The 15,581-nt window shown below is 37.1% G+C and overlaps 1 protein-coding gene across 1 annotated transcript; it reads right to left on the reverse strand.

The window, feature by feature from the left end:
• Window positions 1-2,013: 2,013 nt before the first annotated feature.
• On the reverse strand, window positions 2,014-5,772 carry LOC113300992 (probable glutathione S-transferase). The gene is made up of 2 exons (XM_026549878.1): window positions 5,376-5,772; window positions 2,014-2,599 (listed from the first exon to the last, which is right to left on the reverse strand). The coding sequence occupies exons 1-2, from the start codon at window positions 5,691-5,693 to the stop codon at window positions 2,255-2,257; spliced, it is 663 nt and encodes a 220-aa protein (XP_026405663.1). The 5' UTR covers window positions 5,694-5,772; the 3' UTR covers window positions 2,014-2,254.
• Between the last annotated feature and the right edge of the window lie 9,809 nt (window positions 5,773-15,581).

A 15,581-nucleotide genomic window follows, 5' to 3' on the forward strand; every position in this document is an offset into this window, starting at 1 on the left:
TTATGCATCAACTAATTTTCCGTTGCAACTTATAAAACGATGTGCTCCCTCCGGTTCAGGAAAAGTGATATTTTCACTTTAGGCACAATTTTCAAAAATTGGATGTATAGCCATTATGCAAACCACCACAAAGGATGCATAACATATTATGCAGCCATATTTTGGTTTACGCATCAACTAATTTTCCGTTTCAGGAAAAGTGATACTTTCACTTTGTCTTAGTTTATGTCGACTCCTAACATGCAAAAGTACCCAAATAACTTAATTTCAGTCGTTATTGAATTCAACCTACAAACATTACCAACTAAGACAGTCAACATTTCGTTCATCCACAAAACAATACCGACAATAACAGTCGGTATTGCATTCAAAGATAGACCAGTGCCGACTGTCACGTTGTAACCCTAATTTTAGCCTAATTTTTGATTTAAAACCTAAAAAGTTCAATCATAATAGAAAATTAATGGGAATCACTTACCTTCTCACAGGAGTCGTTTGACTGAGTGGTTGATCGTCAGAGTTCTCTTCCTCTTTTTGATTTCCAATTGCATTCAATTTATCTTTCAAAACTTGTTTGTGCTTTATTTTGAGACGCAATTCCAACTCTAGAATCAGAGCATTGCCCAAAACACTGTTTCGTTTTAGGTTTTATTTTTATAGAAGGAATTAATCGACGAAGAAATTTTTGGAATCGTTGATTAATTGATGATAAAATGAAAAAGTTATGGAAGAAGGGGAAAAGAGGAGTCGTTAGCTAAATTGGTGAAACGAAGGGGATACCAAATTTATGTTTTTTAGTTTTTTTTTTTAATTTTTATTAGTGAAAAGGGCAGTATGGAAAATTTATCATTAAAAATACCCCTTAGCTAAAATTCAGACTCATGTGACCGTAAGTATCCCTTAAATGTGGGTGCTTTTTTATTTAATACTCTTAAGAGTTGAACAAAGAGTTGGCTAGCAACGTAACTTACTTTCTCAAATATGTGAGTATCTCGCCTTTTACATTCTCAATATGCCATACTTAAGTTCCAACTCTTCGAAAAAATAAGACTCAACTTGTAAGATGGAGGAGAATATATTAAAAACAAATTACTCAGAAATGGCAGTATTATTGAAAAAAGATCAGCTCAACACTAAGCTTGTGTAGTAGCTGAAAAAAGATACAAAAGAGATTCAAACACTCCAAAAAGGTGGAGTTATTTGGCATAGCCAAAAGAAAATAAATGGAAAAAACTGAAAATAAAATAAATTATCTCATAATAGCCTCCCAACTATGAAGAACATTGTTTAGAGAGACGTATCTAAAAACATTAGTTTCCACACACTAATTATAAATGTAAATCTTCACATTGTCAATGATATGATCTCGAATGTTGTACTTCCGTTGAATACCTTTTCATTCCTTTCAATCCAGATTGCCACCAAATAGCAAATGCGTACAAATCCCAAATTCTTTTCCTTATAGATGAATTCCTGCGCTTCTTATTTTCCATTCCCACATATTGCTTCTGACAAAGTCATGAAATACCCACTGTAAGTTGTTGAAGTTCAAGAAATAATGTCATGCAGACCTGGTAATTTCACAATGCAGAAAGACATGTTGACTTGATTCAACTGCTTTTTTGCATAATAAATACCCTTTCACCATAATGATATTCTAGCAAGAATCCATTATAGGAGCTGAATTTTAGCATAGAGTCCAAACAAAGAAAATAAACTTCTGAGGAGTTCTTGGATTCCAAAGACACTTATAAGAGAACATTAACAAACCATCTTCCTTAAAAGCCTTAATAACTTAAAAGGGAATATATAAAATAAATCGAGCAACATCTCCTTTTAGTATCTTGGATATCCACACAGATATTTTGAAGATTGGCTTCAACCTTCAAACGAGTATCTCTAATTTTCATACTTGTTATGGATCCAAATATTTAAACATTTTGAAATACCACATTTCGAGAGTTATTTTTGATACAGACTCGTGCATTTCTTCAACCATAAAATGCACAAGTATACGCACAAGTATAGCAGTTTTAGATACTAATGCCACAATACATATAGATAGTAGTATTATACAAACACTCCCAAACTATCTTACATATGTCTACTTATTTATTAAAAAGTACATACATAATACCACATGCCTATTTTAGCAGTACTAATTAATTAAGCATACAACACGAAACATACATGAAACTCCGTCTTATTCGACAGTATGATACATGGAGTCATGGACACTGATATGAATGACCAACTACTCAACTCCAAACTTTTCCCTGAGAACCAAAGAGAAATCATAAACTTTTTGAGGGTCAGGGAGCGTCCTGGAAACACTCTCCTTCTCCATGCATCTTTTCACCCATGCCATGAGCTGTGGACATTCTTCCTCTACACTGAACTTTCCAAAAGTTTCGTAGGTGTGGAACCAACTGTAGTTAGGGACAAAAACAATATCAACAAAACCAAATTTCTCACCACCAAAATATGGCTTATCTCCCAGTTCTGATTCCAAAACTTTTAAGCACTCGATGAGCTCCACTTTTGCTCTTTCTTGGTCGTCTCCTTTGTTCATATATACCCTCCTCCCACAATCATATATCTGATCACCAAGCAATCAACATATAATCACCAAGCAAACTTATGTAGTAGATTGCTAATTAACACGAGATATATTTACGGTTTTATTTTCATAGGTGATTTATTTTCTTACGATTAAAACAGTTGCGTATAGGCATCACGTACACATTGCACAAAGAAAAAGAGTATTTCGTAGCAATCCGAAAATGATGAGGTATCGGCCTATTAGAGCATCTATAATGAGATACCCTCAGTTTTCCATATATTAAGCCACATAAGATTTACACAAATTTGGTTAAAAAGACCAAAATCAATAATTCCTGGGTGAAATGGACATTTAGATTTTGATACTGTTTAAATGGACAAAAATGTAAAAATAGGCAGGATGTAACCAGTTTCATCGTGCCCATTTTCAAATATTTTTTCTTATTTTTAATTTACGCATGATGTATCCAGTTTCATCCTTGCTATTTTTTAAATTTAAGCTAGGATGAAACCAGTTTCATCCTTACTATCTTTTTTTTTGTCATTTCACCCAAACTATTTTTTACTCGTCCATTTGAACCGTGATTTAAAAATATTTGGACAAATGACCCATTTTCCGTAAGATTTATCTAGTTTTTAGTATAAATCCTTCTCCCACGAGAATTTTAAATGTAAGACAACATGCATAACTGTTACATACACGTCCCTAACCCTAAGTCATCCTCTTGTTAATGAAAAGGTTCAAATAACTAGTTTTAAAATATATTGTTAAAAAGATTCCAACTAATAGAAATAAATGTATAGTTGGAAATGTTTTTTCCCCCTCAATTTAAATAGAATGGCTCCTATTGAAATGTAATTATACGAAAAGTGGGATTGAGATTATCTGCGCTCCCACACCCATAAATAAAGATTGACACATGATGAAAACATCTCCAATAGTGGGTGTTAAAAACTTATGCAAAGGTCTATTTAGATTTTTGGTCGACTGAAGGGAGACCTTATCTTCTATATGGTCACTTGAGATGCAATTGTCAGTCACGCAATTGGTCTCAATTTTGCAAAAAAAATTCAATTTCATCACAATTGGAAGCCAATTGATCATTCTTATCCCCAAATTGATTTGATCTTCAGATACATACACTCCCCAATTTCAGTTATGATCCATCAAATCAATCAAAAAACTTCGGACTGGTCTTCAATTGACTCGAACTAGAAAACTCATAAAACTGAAATTGATTAGTAACACTTATATATGTTGCTAACGGACGGACTCTAAAAACAAATAGCAAAATTAGAATTTTCAAAACAATCAAAAATTTCCAATTAAAATCGGCTTGGATGCTCGGTCGGCCATCATAGTGGACACGGTCATCTAGTTTATCCACATGTGTTTATATACGAGGCAAAAATAAGAGTTTTTTGTTCCCAGTTCAATTCATTGCTTAACCCACGATTTATCACTGAGTTAATTATTTTAGCCGAATAGATTCATTAAATTTGTGAGTTGTTTTCAAATCGAAATATATATACGTGGAATTTTTAAATTTTATTAATTTTATTTCTAAAAAAATATTCACAATCTTTCGATTTCTTTTAAGAATATCAAAAAAAAAAAACGACTTTTCTTATCTAAAGACTTAAAGGCCTAGACAAATAAAGCTTCCACGTTGAATGGTGAGTAAACCCTCGCTTTCTATTGGTCGCAATAAGCCTTTTTTGAGTTTTTTGAAACGAGCGTTTTGGAGAGGGCACTTGGCAACGTACTATTGGTTTAAAAAGAAAAGAAAAAAGATAAAAAAAAGGAAACCAAATTTAATTTGGAATTCATGACGTGAAATTATTTAAGTGAGGACACTTGGCAACTTATAATTGGTTTAAAATTACAAACTCAAAAGGAAACCTTAACTTACCGTATTTGGAATTTTTATTGAAGTACAGATTCAATTTGGAAATCGAGTATCTAGAATATTATGATTCTTTTTTCTAAATTAATATGTAAAGGGGAAAAAATTTCACATATTTTTTATAAAAATAAAAGGAAAAAATAAATAAAATTTGTGCATATTAGGACTCTTATTTCTAAATTAATATATAAAGGGGGAAAAATTCCACATATTTTCTGTGAAAATAAAAGAAAAAATGCATATTTTCCACTTTTTTTAATGTATTTGTGCCGCCACACCACTTTTTTTTTTGTTGGCATATTTTTCACTTTTTTTAATGTATTTGCCCCGCCACACCAAATAAAGAATGCATCGACACTGGGCGTGGGCGAATCCCTGCACACACCAAACAAAAAATGCATCTTCATGGGGCGGGGCAAAGCCCCGCGCACACCAGATAAAAAATGCATCTTCACGGGGCAGGGCGAAGCCCCGCGCACACCAAGTAAAAGATGCATCTTCACGAGGCGGGGAGAAGCCCCGCACACACCTAATAAAAGATGCATCTCCACGGGGCAAGGCGAAGCCCCGCGCACACCAAATAAAAAATGGGATTTCCACTGGGCATGGCGAAGCTCCGGGCACACCAAATCAAAAATGCATCCCCACAGGACGGGACAAAGCCATGCGCACACCAAATTAAAAGAAAAAAATGCTCGGTGCATAGCAAGGGCACAAATCTAGTTTAAATTAAAAAGTAAAAGCAATATCTTACTAATTATTGTTTAGATTAATTAACCCATGTTTTTTCAGTTGGCCTTCCACCAAGGATGGTAGTCGTCCTCTGATACGATTCCGACACATGCCTGCCTCTAGTAAGATTTAGAATGAATATTTCATTAGACAAAAAGAAAAGAAAATATATACCTTCTTGTCGACATAGTCGGCCCAGAACCTTGCTTGGGCACGCCGATAAGGATCAGAAGGCAATAAAGGAGACTTGTCATGCCAAACTTCATCGATGTATTGAACTATAATTAGGGACTCGCAAACGGGTTTCCCGTTGTGGATCAAAACAGGAATTTTCTTGTGAACTGGATTCATTTTCAAAAGCAAAGGACTCTTGTCTGCAAGATTTTCTTCTTGGTAATCATAGTTGATCCCTTTCTCAGCCAAAGCAATCCTCGCTCTCATGCCAAAAGAGCTTGCCCAGGTATCGAGAAGAACTATCTCGTCATTGGCCATTTATAGGTGACTTGAAATGTATCAAAATGGAGGTGCAACGGAGAGGAAGGAAGAGTACTTATACTTATAATTATATAGGTAAATTTGAGGTCCAGTTCACAACAGTTATATACTCGTTTCGGCTAAAACTGTTGGTTCTTTGAAAATCTTCTACATTTTTGCTTACGTACTCGGGACTTGAGTTGGCAGCCGTTCGATACTAACACTTAATCGGGCTTTGACTAGTGGTTGGATATTTAGACTTTCTTCATTTAAAGTTATCTCTGTTTCTAGAATTTCTAGGAGGTTCGCGTTTAGGTTAGGAGATCTCCGGACTCCAACAATTTGTCATGGTGTGCGTCAAGCAATGTTCTAGTCCCAACTATTTATTACCTTCGAGTGATGGAGTCTAGATTTTCTTAGTAGTGTGCTAGATAGGTCTTATCCTCCTGGAGCTGTTGATCTTATCCTCGTCTAACCAAAGTCACCTTTGACTCCGCTAATAAATAGCCAATCATCAAGGTATATGAAGGTACATGCAAATGATCTAAATTGATCTAAATCTAAAAGGCATATGCAAATGATCCATCCAACTCCAAGTCTAATTTTTCTTGTAAATATATTTCGTGTAGATGCACAACCTTCAGATTTCTTTCTCCTTAATCCCCTCACCGTAAATGAAATATTAATAAAAAATGCCTAAAAATGAAAAATCTAGTCATCAAAACCTGGCTAAATTGGATCTACTGTGATTAATTTGGCCCTACCACTACAAAACAAAAAAGAATAATTTGAAGTAAAATGGGTAACCCCTTATCCAATTATTTTACTGAATGACAAAACTACCCCTGATTGATTAGTGTTAATTTGGGTGATTAAATGATGTTTAATCAAGTTAATCCTGAAATCAACTGCCATTAATTCATCATCAAAAACTTGAAAAAATAAATAAATCAAAACTCGATCCGTTGATGTTGGTGCATTTGTAAACAGATTCTGGGTTGAGTTTTTTCAAAGAATGAAGTAAATCCCAGAATCGGGTTTTTTCAATATATACATAAACCGATTGCAGGAATCGGTGTTTATATATGTCCACATAATCCGATTATGCCTTACTTTCAGAAACAAAATATTCATTACATAGTTTAGGAAATTAACGCATTACATATATAGGATTCAGTATGGGTATTCTAGAATTTGACACATCAAATGTTCGTCAATGAACCTCCGAGCACGTCGGTACAACATCATATATTCTCTGTGGTGAATGAACTTAGTTTACGCATTACGAATTCTCCATAGCCCATTGAAACGTTCCAGCTGAAATTCAGTGAATTCTTAAATGTTACTATGCGAACTTTTAACGATGACACAAGTATAAATATTATCGGATTACTCATTTTTTCTCTAAGAGGAGCTTGTGGATGATGTTGGTACACCATATTTCTAACTTTAACATACTCTCGCATTGCACTTTTTATGTAGTTGAATCGGAATGCCAAGTCTCTCCATTTGCGGTTATTGGGATTTCCGGTACGCCCGTAAAAGAACTCTTTAACTCTCTTCCAAAACATTGAATATATTTCATTCGGACGTTCCCGGAACGTATTAGCAAACGATTTAACGAGACACAAATCTTCATGCGGTTATCACTCCATTTTCTAAGCTAAGTGTATGATGTGGGAGTGGCTCAAAGAGGTTGTCTTTATATAAATAAAGACTCAACGGCTATTTTTTTTCAAATTCAATTCGAACAGTCGGAGTTTAGGTATGTCCACATAGTCTGATTGTGTTCTCGCAAAATCATAAAAATTGTGCCTCTCAATAATCGGATTTTAATATTGCACATGTAATCCGATTCTTGGCGAAAAAAGTTACAGAAGAACTGCCACTTTTCCTTGCAAGAATCGGATTACAAGTGATGCCAACATAGACCGATTATAAAAGTTGTCAAAATCTGCCTCTCAATAATCGGGTTTTAACGTGTCACTTGTAATCCGATTCTTGGCAAAAAAAAGATACAGAAACATTGTCACTTTTCATCACAGGAATCGGATTACATGGGATGCCCACATAAATCGATTGTGAAACTCAGGATTTTTTTGTTTTGTCAAAATCGGACTTTATAATTACCCTTATAAACCGATTTTGTAAACTTAAAAACCAGGTGAACAAAATGTTCATAATCGGTCTATATGGTGCAACTTCAAAACCCGATTCTGAAATTGTCCCCCTGGAGAATTGTCAGAATTGGATTTTATACAGGTACATGTAAACCGATTGTGGCAGGAAAAACTTACAGAATCATGCATTTTTTGCACACAAACATTGTAGTTGGTTCTTTTGTCGCGTCTTGGACAAACACAAACAATTTTCAAAATAAACCAAATTCAATCATTCATAAACTAGGAATATAACCAAACATAATTCGACAATAAGTTTAAGACATAAGTTTTGACACCATAACTATCCATAGTTAAAGACATAAGTTTGAAACCATTCATTCATCAACATCCCCACCACGACCACGTCCACGACCACGACCACCTCGTCCTCGTTTAGCAGTTGGGGCGCTTCTCGATGCACCTTCAGAATACTTTTTTGGGGCGGCTCTCTTCCTCTTTTTCTTTGGCTCCTCCTCCTTCACCTCTTCCCCAAATTTTGCACCCGCTTCTACATCTTCGACACTGTTCAATTCATCAATCAGCTTTTCATCGACCTTAACATTTTTCCCTTGCCTGATTTCTAGATGTGCTTGGGATATCAAGTACCCGATTCATCTTCTCTGTTTCCATTTTAAACAACAAACATTAAACAAATAATGTTAAAACAATTGACAAAACCGTAATTGAGAAATAATACGCACCAGGAATTCGAGAGTTGTATCTTTGTCCTCTATCCGGGGCCTCTCATCTGCTCGTATCACTCGAGTATGCGAAATATTGAGGTACCACGGCATGTAACCCAGAATTGCATCATCATCTGTTTTCAATCGACCATCAATATCATATCCGTTGAACCTTCTGTCATTCCAATATGTACGTGATGGTAAAGGGTCGTGAACAATATCAATATCATTATCATATGACTTAGTTTTCTTCTCATCGATTTTAAACTTATTGTGCTCCTTTGGAATTTTTTGTATGTATCTGCATTGTCTTGCAACTCTCGTCGGGTTATGCATTACATATCCTCTTGGGTGAAACAACGGCCCAAAAAAATCAGTTTCCTCTTTGCACCCAACCATCTTTCCTTCTCATTTGGCCAGACCCCCCTTGTAAGGGTCAAAGACAACATCTTTCGTCGTCAAGTTGTTCAACTGGCGTCGCAACTTCAAATAAACCGCATCTTGGTCCTTTTCATTACTCTTGTAGATGTACTTGTCTCCATAAAAGTTTCCATCCTATTCCTTGTTCTCAAAAGCCCTTGCAGCAAATATTGGGAAATGCAAATATATCCACTCCTGCAGAAAAGCCATATTACCTCCGATTTGGTTCTTGTCAGCCCTGGAAGACTTTCTCAACTCGTTCAACGAGTGTGCAAGGATGGAAGTTCCCCAAGAGTATTTGTGGATCTTGTTAAATGGTTGCAACAGCTGAATAAAGTTGGCATTCACACGGGCACCAGAAATGTTGGGAAAGATAACAGATTCCAGGACGTAGAGGACATACACATTGGCTGTGGCGAAGATATGTTCCTTGGTCAGCTATTTTCCCTCAGCACGAAGTTTTTTTGTTCCACTGAAGAGTGCGCTCAACTTCGAGAGATGGAATATCCTCTTCTTTGCTTTGCCTACTAGCATTTGTTTTTTGGTCATGTCCTCATACCATTGGAACACTTCCTTGGTGAACGCGTAAATCTTTTCCCAGTCAAGCTCTTGCATGTACTCTTTGTGTTTCACGACTTTACTATCTATGCTTAGCCCGATAATGAACTTCGCATCATCTGGAGTTATCGTCATTTCGCCAAACGGAAGATGCAAAGTATCTGTTTCCCCGTAATATCTCTCGGCAAAGGCGGAACAAAGAGTTTTGTCGTACCTAAGATCCAAATTCCCGACAGCATGCAACAGCCCCGTAAATTTGACTAGCTCGATTACTTCATCAACTTCTCCAATGGTTGATTCTGTTAGAGCACTGCTCGGTCAAACTCGCATCCGTTGCTATCTCAAGCATGTTTGTCAATGTTAGTGATCAAAACTATAAGTCTTGATTTCTAGTCTCTTATAGCTAAGTCTCGGACTAGGATAGTAAGTGTAGTTGAGCTCAAGGACTTCATGGCGATTCATCATACTAGTAGAAGATATACTCAAGGAATCGGTGGAACTTTTCGACAAAAAGGTATGTGGAGACTTGAACTTATCTGTCACTCAAAAGTCTATCTATTCTATCTCCTACTCTTTGAGACAAAAGTCGTATGCTATATATATAGACTAGATCATACACATTTGGTATTTCGATACGAGTATACCTCGCCTATCTATATCTCGAAATATTTGTTGGTAAGCTTTTCGCTTCGACCAAGTTCATCTTTACCTAGTGACGAAAGTCATGAATGTTTCAATCACTTTGAAAATTGCTTTGACGAGAAATAGTGTAACAACTATATAACGTCCTCTAAGAATGTTTCAGTGATTGGAATGAGAGTTTAGATTACATAATCAATGGATTCCTTGAACCGAAGTTTTCGAACTTTGTTGATCAAGAGAACCGGAAGTATGGCAAGTGCCAAGTCCGCGAACTTCCGAAGTTCTCAAACCCGAGAATTTCTGCTAGAGTTGACAAAATACTTGCGTGAGCCAAGTCCGTGAGCCAAGTCCGTGAACCAGTCCGCGAACCGGCGTAGTTCTTGAACCCGAGAATTTCTGCTGGAGTTTGTAAACTCTATCCGGTGTCTTAAGTCCGCGAACCTAGTCTGCGAACTTGAGAATGTTATATATCTAAAGATGATTTCTGAACTTAATCTTAAAAGACTAAGGAATGCCTTTGCAAGCCGTGGTTATTAAAGTTCATGAACTGATTCGAGTGAATCAAGTCATCTTTGCTTCAATTGTGTCTTGTGTAGTTACATAATATTTTCTTGCAATTGAACAACTCTCATAACTAGTTCATTTGAGTCAATTGAACTAGTTATGGTGAAGAAGAACATGGTTGGTATGAAACGCTCATATGGTTAACATCTTTGGGTAGACTATTGTTGAACCAACAATGTACACGTTTGGGTGCGGTTAACAAACTTAGAAGCGTACAGTCATTTGTGTATGATAAGCTAATTTTTCGATCTGACGGTTGAGAAATATTAGCTTGAATCTAAATCAGGTTTTCATCTAACGATGAATATTGATTGCTTTGTAACTAAGGCAAAACCCTGATTTGAAAGGTTATATAAAGGAGACATCTAGTATTGTGCAAAACTAATCCCCACACCTTACGTGTGATACTATTTGCGTGCTAGAGTTGTTTCTCCTTTAACCTTTGGTTTTCTTCTTTTAAAACCAGGTTAACGACTTAAAGACTTCATTGGTATTGTGAAGTCAGACTGATACTACTTTTATCGTAGTTGCGTGATCTGATCTTGCATCTTCTATCGTAACAGTACAATCATATTGATTGGCTTGAGATCATGAGAGTTCTCCGATAGGCAAGATATAAAAAGTAATCATAAACACCTTCGTCTCATCGTTTGTGATTCCACGACATCTTGTTTCGCTACCATACGATTAAGATTGTTGTAAGGTGATTAATTAATCTAGGCTGTTCTTCGGGAATATAAGACCGGATTATCAATTGGTTCGTGTTCACCTTGATTATTATCAAAAGACGGAACAAAAACTTTTAGGGTTTTTCTGTGGGAGACAGATTGATCCTTTGATAGAATTGTCTGTGTGAGACAGATTTGTTTATTGTTAAAGCCTGCGATTTTGGGTCGTAGAAACTCTTAGTTGTGTGTGAGATCAGCTAAGGGAATCAAGTGCGCAGTATCCTGCTGGGATCAGAGGCGTAGGGAGTACAACTGTACCTTGGATCAGTGCGAGACATATTGTGGTTCAACTATAGTCCAGTCTGAAGTTATCTTGGAGTAGGCTAGTGTCTGTAGCGGCTTAATACAGTGTGTATTCAATCTGGACTAGGTCCTGGGGTTTTTCTGCATTTGCATTTTCCTCGTTAACAAAATTCTGGTGTCTGTGTTATTTCTATTTCCGCATTATATTTGTTTATATAATTGAAATAATACAGGTTGTGCACTTGAATCAATCAATTGGAAATCCGACCTTTGGTTGTTGATTGATATTGATTGATCCTTGGACATTGGTCTTTGGTACCGTCCAAGTTATTCCTTGTGTTTGATTATAGACTCACTGATTTCTATTAGCTTGAGTGAATCAAAACAAAAGAGAGATATTAACTCCTTGAGATACTTTTATCTAGATTGAGACTGACTGCCTAGTTGATTCTCTAGTAAGTGTTTCAGAGTTAGTCCATACAGATTTCTAATCGAAATATTAGGTGGTATTGTTAGACCCCCGTTTTTTCAGATTCTATTGCTTGCAGTGGCCAATTCCTCATCATACTCACTGACGTTCCTGGCTTCATACGACGAACGACATCCCTGTGGTCCTATAAAACAAAACAAAACCGATGGAAAATAATCAAAACACTACACGGATATAAATGTTTTATATTACATAGCATAAGATTTAGGTACTTACTATGGTATGGCATAGGATCGCGGCCCAACTCTCTTTGTACCCCCATAACACCCGTCCTCCATGACTGGGTAACCCTTTCACAGGATCATTAGGTCCTCGAGGAAACATCTTCTCCGGTTCGGGCATGTGGTCCCCTTTCTCTTTCTTCTTACCACCTTTTTTACCATCTTGAGCATCTCTTCCTTAGACTTGTTGTTGAACTTCTCCTCCTTGGACTTATTGTCGAACTTCTCCTATCTCTGTATCACCTTCATTCTCACTTTCTTCTCCATCACCTTCATCCTCACTTTCTTCTCCATCATCCTCATCCCCACTTTCTTCTCCATCATCCTCATCCCCACTTTCTTCTTCATCACCTTCCTCACTTTCTTCTCCATCACCTTCCTCGCCACCACTTTCTTGTCCATCACCTTCCTTGCCACCACTTTCTTGTCCATCACCTTCCTTGATACCACTTTCTTCTCCGTCACCTTCCTTGCTGTAGATGGGGAAAAACGATTTGCTGGTTTTTAAGGAATTGAGGTGACGACCGTACGGAGGAGACTCCTCGAACCGAGTGAAATGTTAAACCTCACACAGATGCACCGCTGCAAAGGGGGTGCTTTAGATTCGAGAGATCAATCTGTAGTACTCCGGCCTAAATCAAGACAATGACCATTCCAGAGTAAATTCGGTCACAAGAGAGGATGGGTTGATCTGTAGGAGGGAAGCTGGGAAATGTGTGGAATCAATGGTAATCAAACATTGTGGGTGTGTGAATTCTGAATATGATAATCTCTGAATGATTGAAATTTCTCAATTGAGAGTAGTTGCTCAATTGATGAGTTGATGATATCCTGTTGTCGATGAGACGTTAGATTGATGATACTGTTGATGTTGATCCTTCAATCATGATTCAGAGACTTATTTATATTGTTGGAATTTTAGACCCCATGACCCCATGCAGTGTGACAGTTGATGGAATCAAGGAGTGGGGAAGTGGAGATCGTGTTTGAAACCAGTTGCTCAACGTGTGGAGACTTGGTCGATTTTCCACCCACTACCTCGTGAATTCCTTCAACTGATTGCACGACTTGCTCACATTCCATCGTGTGTTTGAACACACGTGCCGTAGACCGCCAGACCAAAACCCTAAGTAATTTCCCCCAAAGTGACACGATTGACGTCTCGTGGTATGTTAGTCAATTGATGACTTCGTGGTTTGATGGGACGATGAGTCGATGTAGTTGCTGAGTTGAACATGATGTTCTGAAACTCATGAATTGAACATGTCATGAGACAGAGGTATAGTTCTTACGATGAAGTGAGCGAGTATTGCTCATCCGATGGTTCGTTGAATATTGATTGTCGAACCAATATTCCTTTGTTTGAGAAAATATTTATCATCTGAGCAAGTGTTGCTCATGTGATAAATTGTTGAATATTTGATCGTCATGTGTTGCTCATATGATGGATTATTGGCAGCGTACCAAAAATATTAATTAGAATAATGGTCGTTGAACCGAGAACAATTAATAAAATTAATGACCATGAGGTCGTCGTAAAATTATTAAGGTTGGAATCTGGAATGATGATCCTTGGATTCAGAAACCCTAATTTGATCAATTGATGATCAATTCATGGTTCGTCAGAAGTTTAACCGTGGGACGAAGGAGGGAACGACTACATGGGACCGTGGATCAACCATGTAGTGTCCATATGCTCACGTGAGCAAATACAAAGTACTCCTGAAGAGTTGACGATTTTTTGGTGAAAGAATGATTAAATGCTGGTTTAATCATTTATTCGAAAATGCTCGTCTGAGCCTTTGGTGAGAAAACCTAATTAAATATGACGGAGTGAGGGACCGACCATGGGATCATGAAACCGGCGCTGGGTAGTCACATGACCGCCTGATGATCACTTCATGAAAATCCAAAGTGTTTGGAAGAGTCTTGGACCTAATACGTGCAATTGTGCAAATTAGGTCAAAACTGTGAAACTTGATGGGACCGGCTTCTGTAAGCCAAAGAGCCAATCTTGGTCGGTCAAGATAGCGTGCTCGTGTCCCTAAGGCGTCCGCCTCTCATTCCTGAGAATTTTGATATTATCTGGCGTGCAATTGAGCATCCATTCGAGAAAATATGCCAAAATTAGGGTTTCGACGAAACTGAGGAAAACACCATGAGATGATGGAAAATAATTATAAAATAAGGAATAAGGAGGTGTGGGACCTCCGAGGCCAAGGCATGGTCGGCCGGTCGTGACCATGGTCCCGTGGTGCCATTTTCCTTAATTTTATAATATTTTTGATGATTTTATGAAGAATTCATGAATTTTAAGAAATTTGATGAATTTAGGGAGTTTCCATGAATTGAAGGAGTTTTCATGAGTTCAAGGAAGCAAAAAATATTAAAATAATAAAAACACGGGCGTGTGGGACCTTGGGGGCGTGGCCGGCCGGCTAGGGGTCCGGTCCCACGAGTTTTCAGAATTTTTTATATTTTTTAAGTATTTTTCATGATTTGAGGGAATTTTTCCTAATTTGAGAGAAATACCATGAAATCAAGGAATTTGATTAATTCAAGGAAAAATAAAATAAAATAATAAAACAAGGGGCGTGTGGGACTGGCTAATGGCCCGGTCCCACAAGTTTTCATAATTTTATTTATTATTTGATGATTTGTGCAAAATACCATGAAATCAAGGAGTTTTTTCATGAAATTAGAGAAATAATAATAATAATAAAATAATGAGGAACCGTGAGGTGTGGGGCCGGCTGAGACCAAGGCATGGCCGGTTGGCCAACGTTTATTCCCCACACTTCTTTCCTTAATTTTATATTATTTTTACGAAATTATGAAAATACCATGAAACCGAGGAGTTTCCTCGAGACGAAGGAGATTTGATAAAATGAGAGAATTTTCATCAAATCATGGAAAATAATAAAAATGCATTAAAAATATAAGACTGGCGTGGGATTGACCACGACACGGTCGGTCGGTCGTGTGTCCGTGCTCCCAGCACCCTGGTCAATATTTTTAATTAGTTATTATTTTCTTCCCTATTTTGCATAGGTTCATCGTTTCGTTGTATTTTTGAAATACTCGTTCGTGCGGTGACTGTTAGTGTATCGTCGTTGAATACACCTTCACCATTTGAATCGGGGCTTACTTAGAGGTAGATCAGACACCCGGTTGTTGATTATTTATTACTAATTG

Source organism: Papaver somniferum, chromosome 1 (genome assembly GCF_003573695.1).
Source record: "Papaver somniferum cultivar HN1 chromosome 1, ASM357369v1, whole genome shotgun sequence".
Lineage (NCBI taxonomy): Eukaryota > Viridiplantae > Streptophyta > Magnoliopsida > Ranunculales > Papaveraceae > Papaver > Papaver somniferum.

What these genes read in the sequence shown, in the direction of transcription:
- LOC113300992 (XM_026549878.1), bottom strand. Translation starts at nt 5,693, where the DNA reads ATGGCCAATGACGAGATAGTTCTTCTCGATACCTGGGCAAGCTCTTTT. An exon ending in CCGACTATGTCGACAAGAAG is followed by an intron (nt 2,600 to 5,375) that starts GTATATATTTTC and finishes CTTGGTGATCAG; the next exon opens with ATATATGATTGTGGGAGGAG.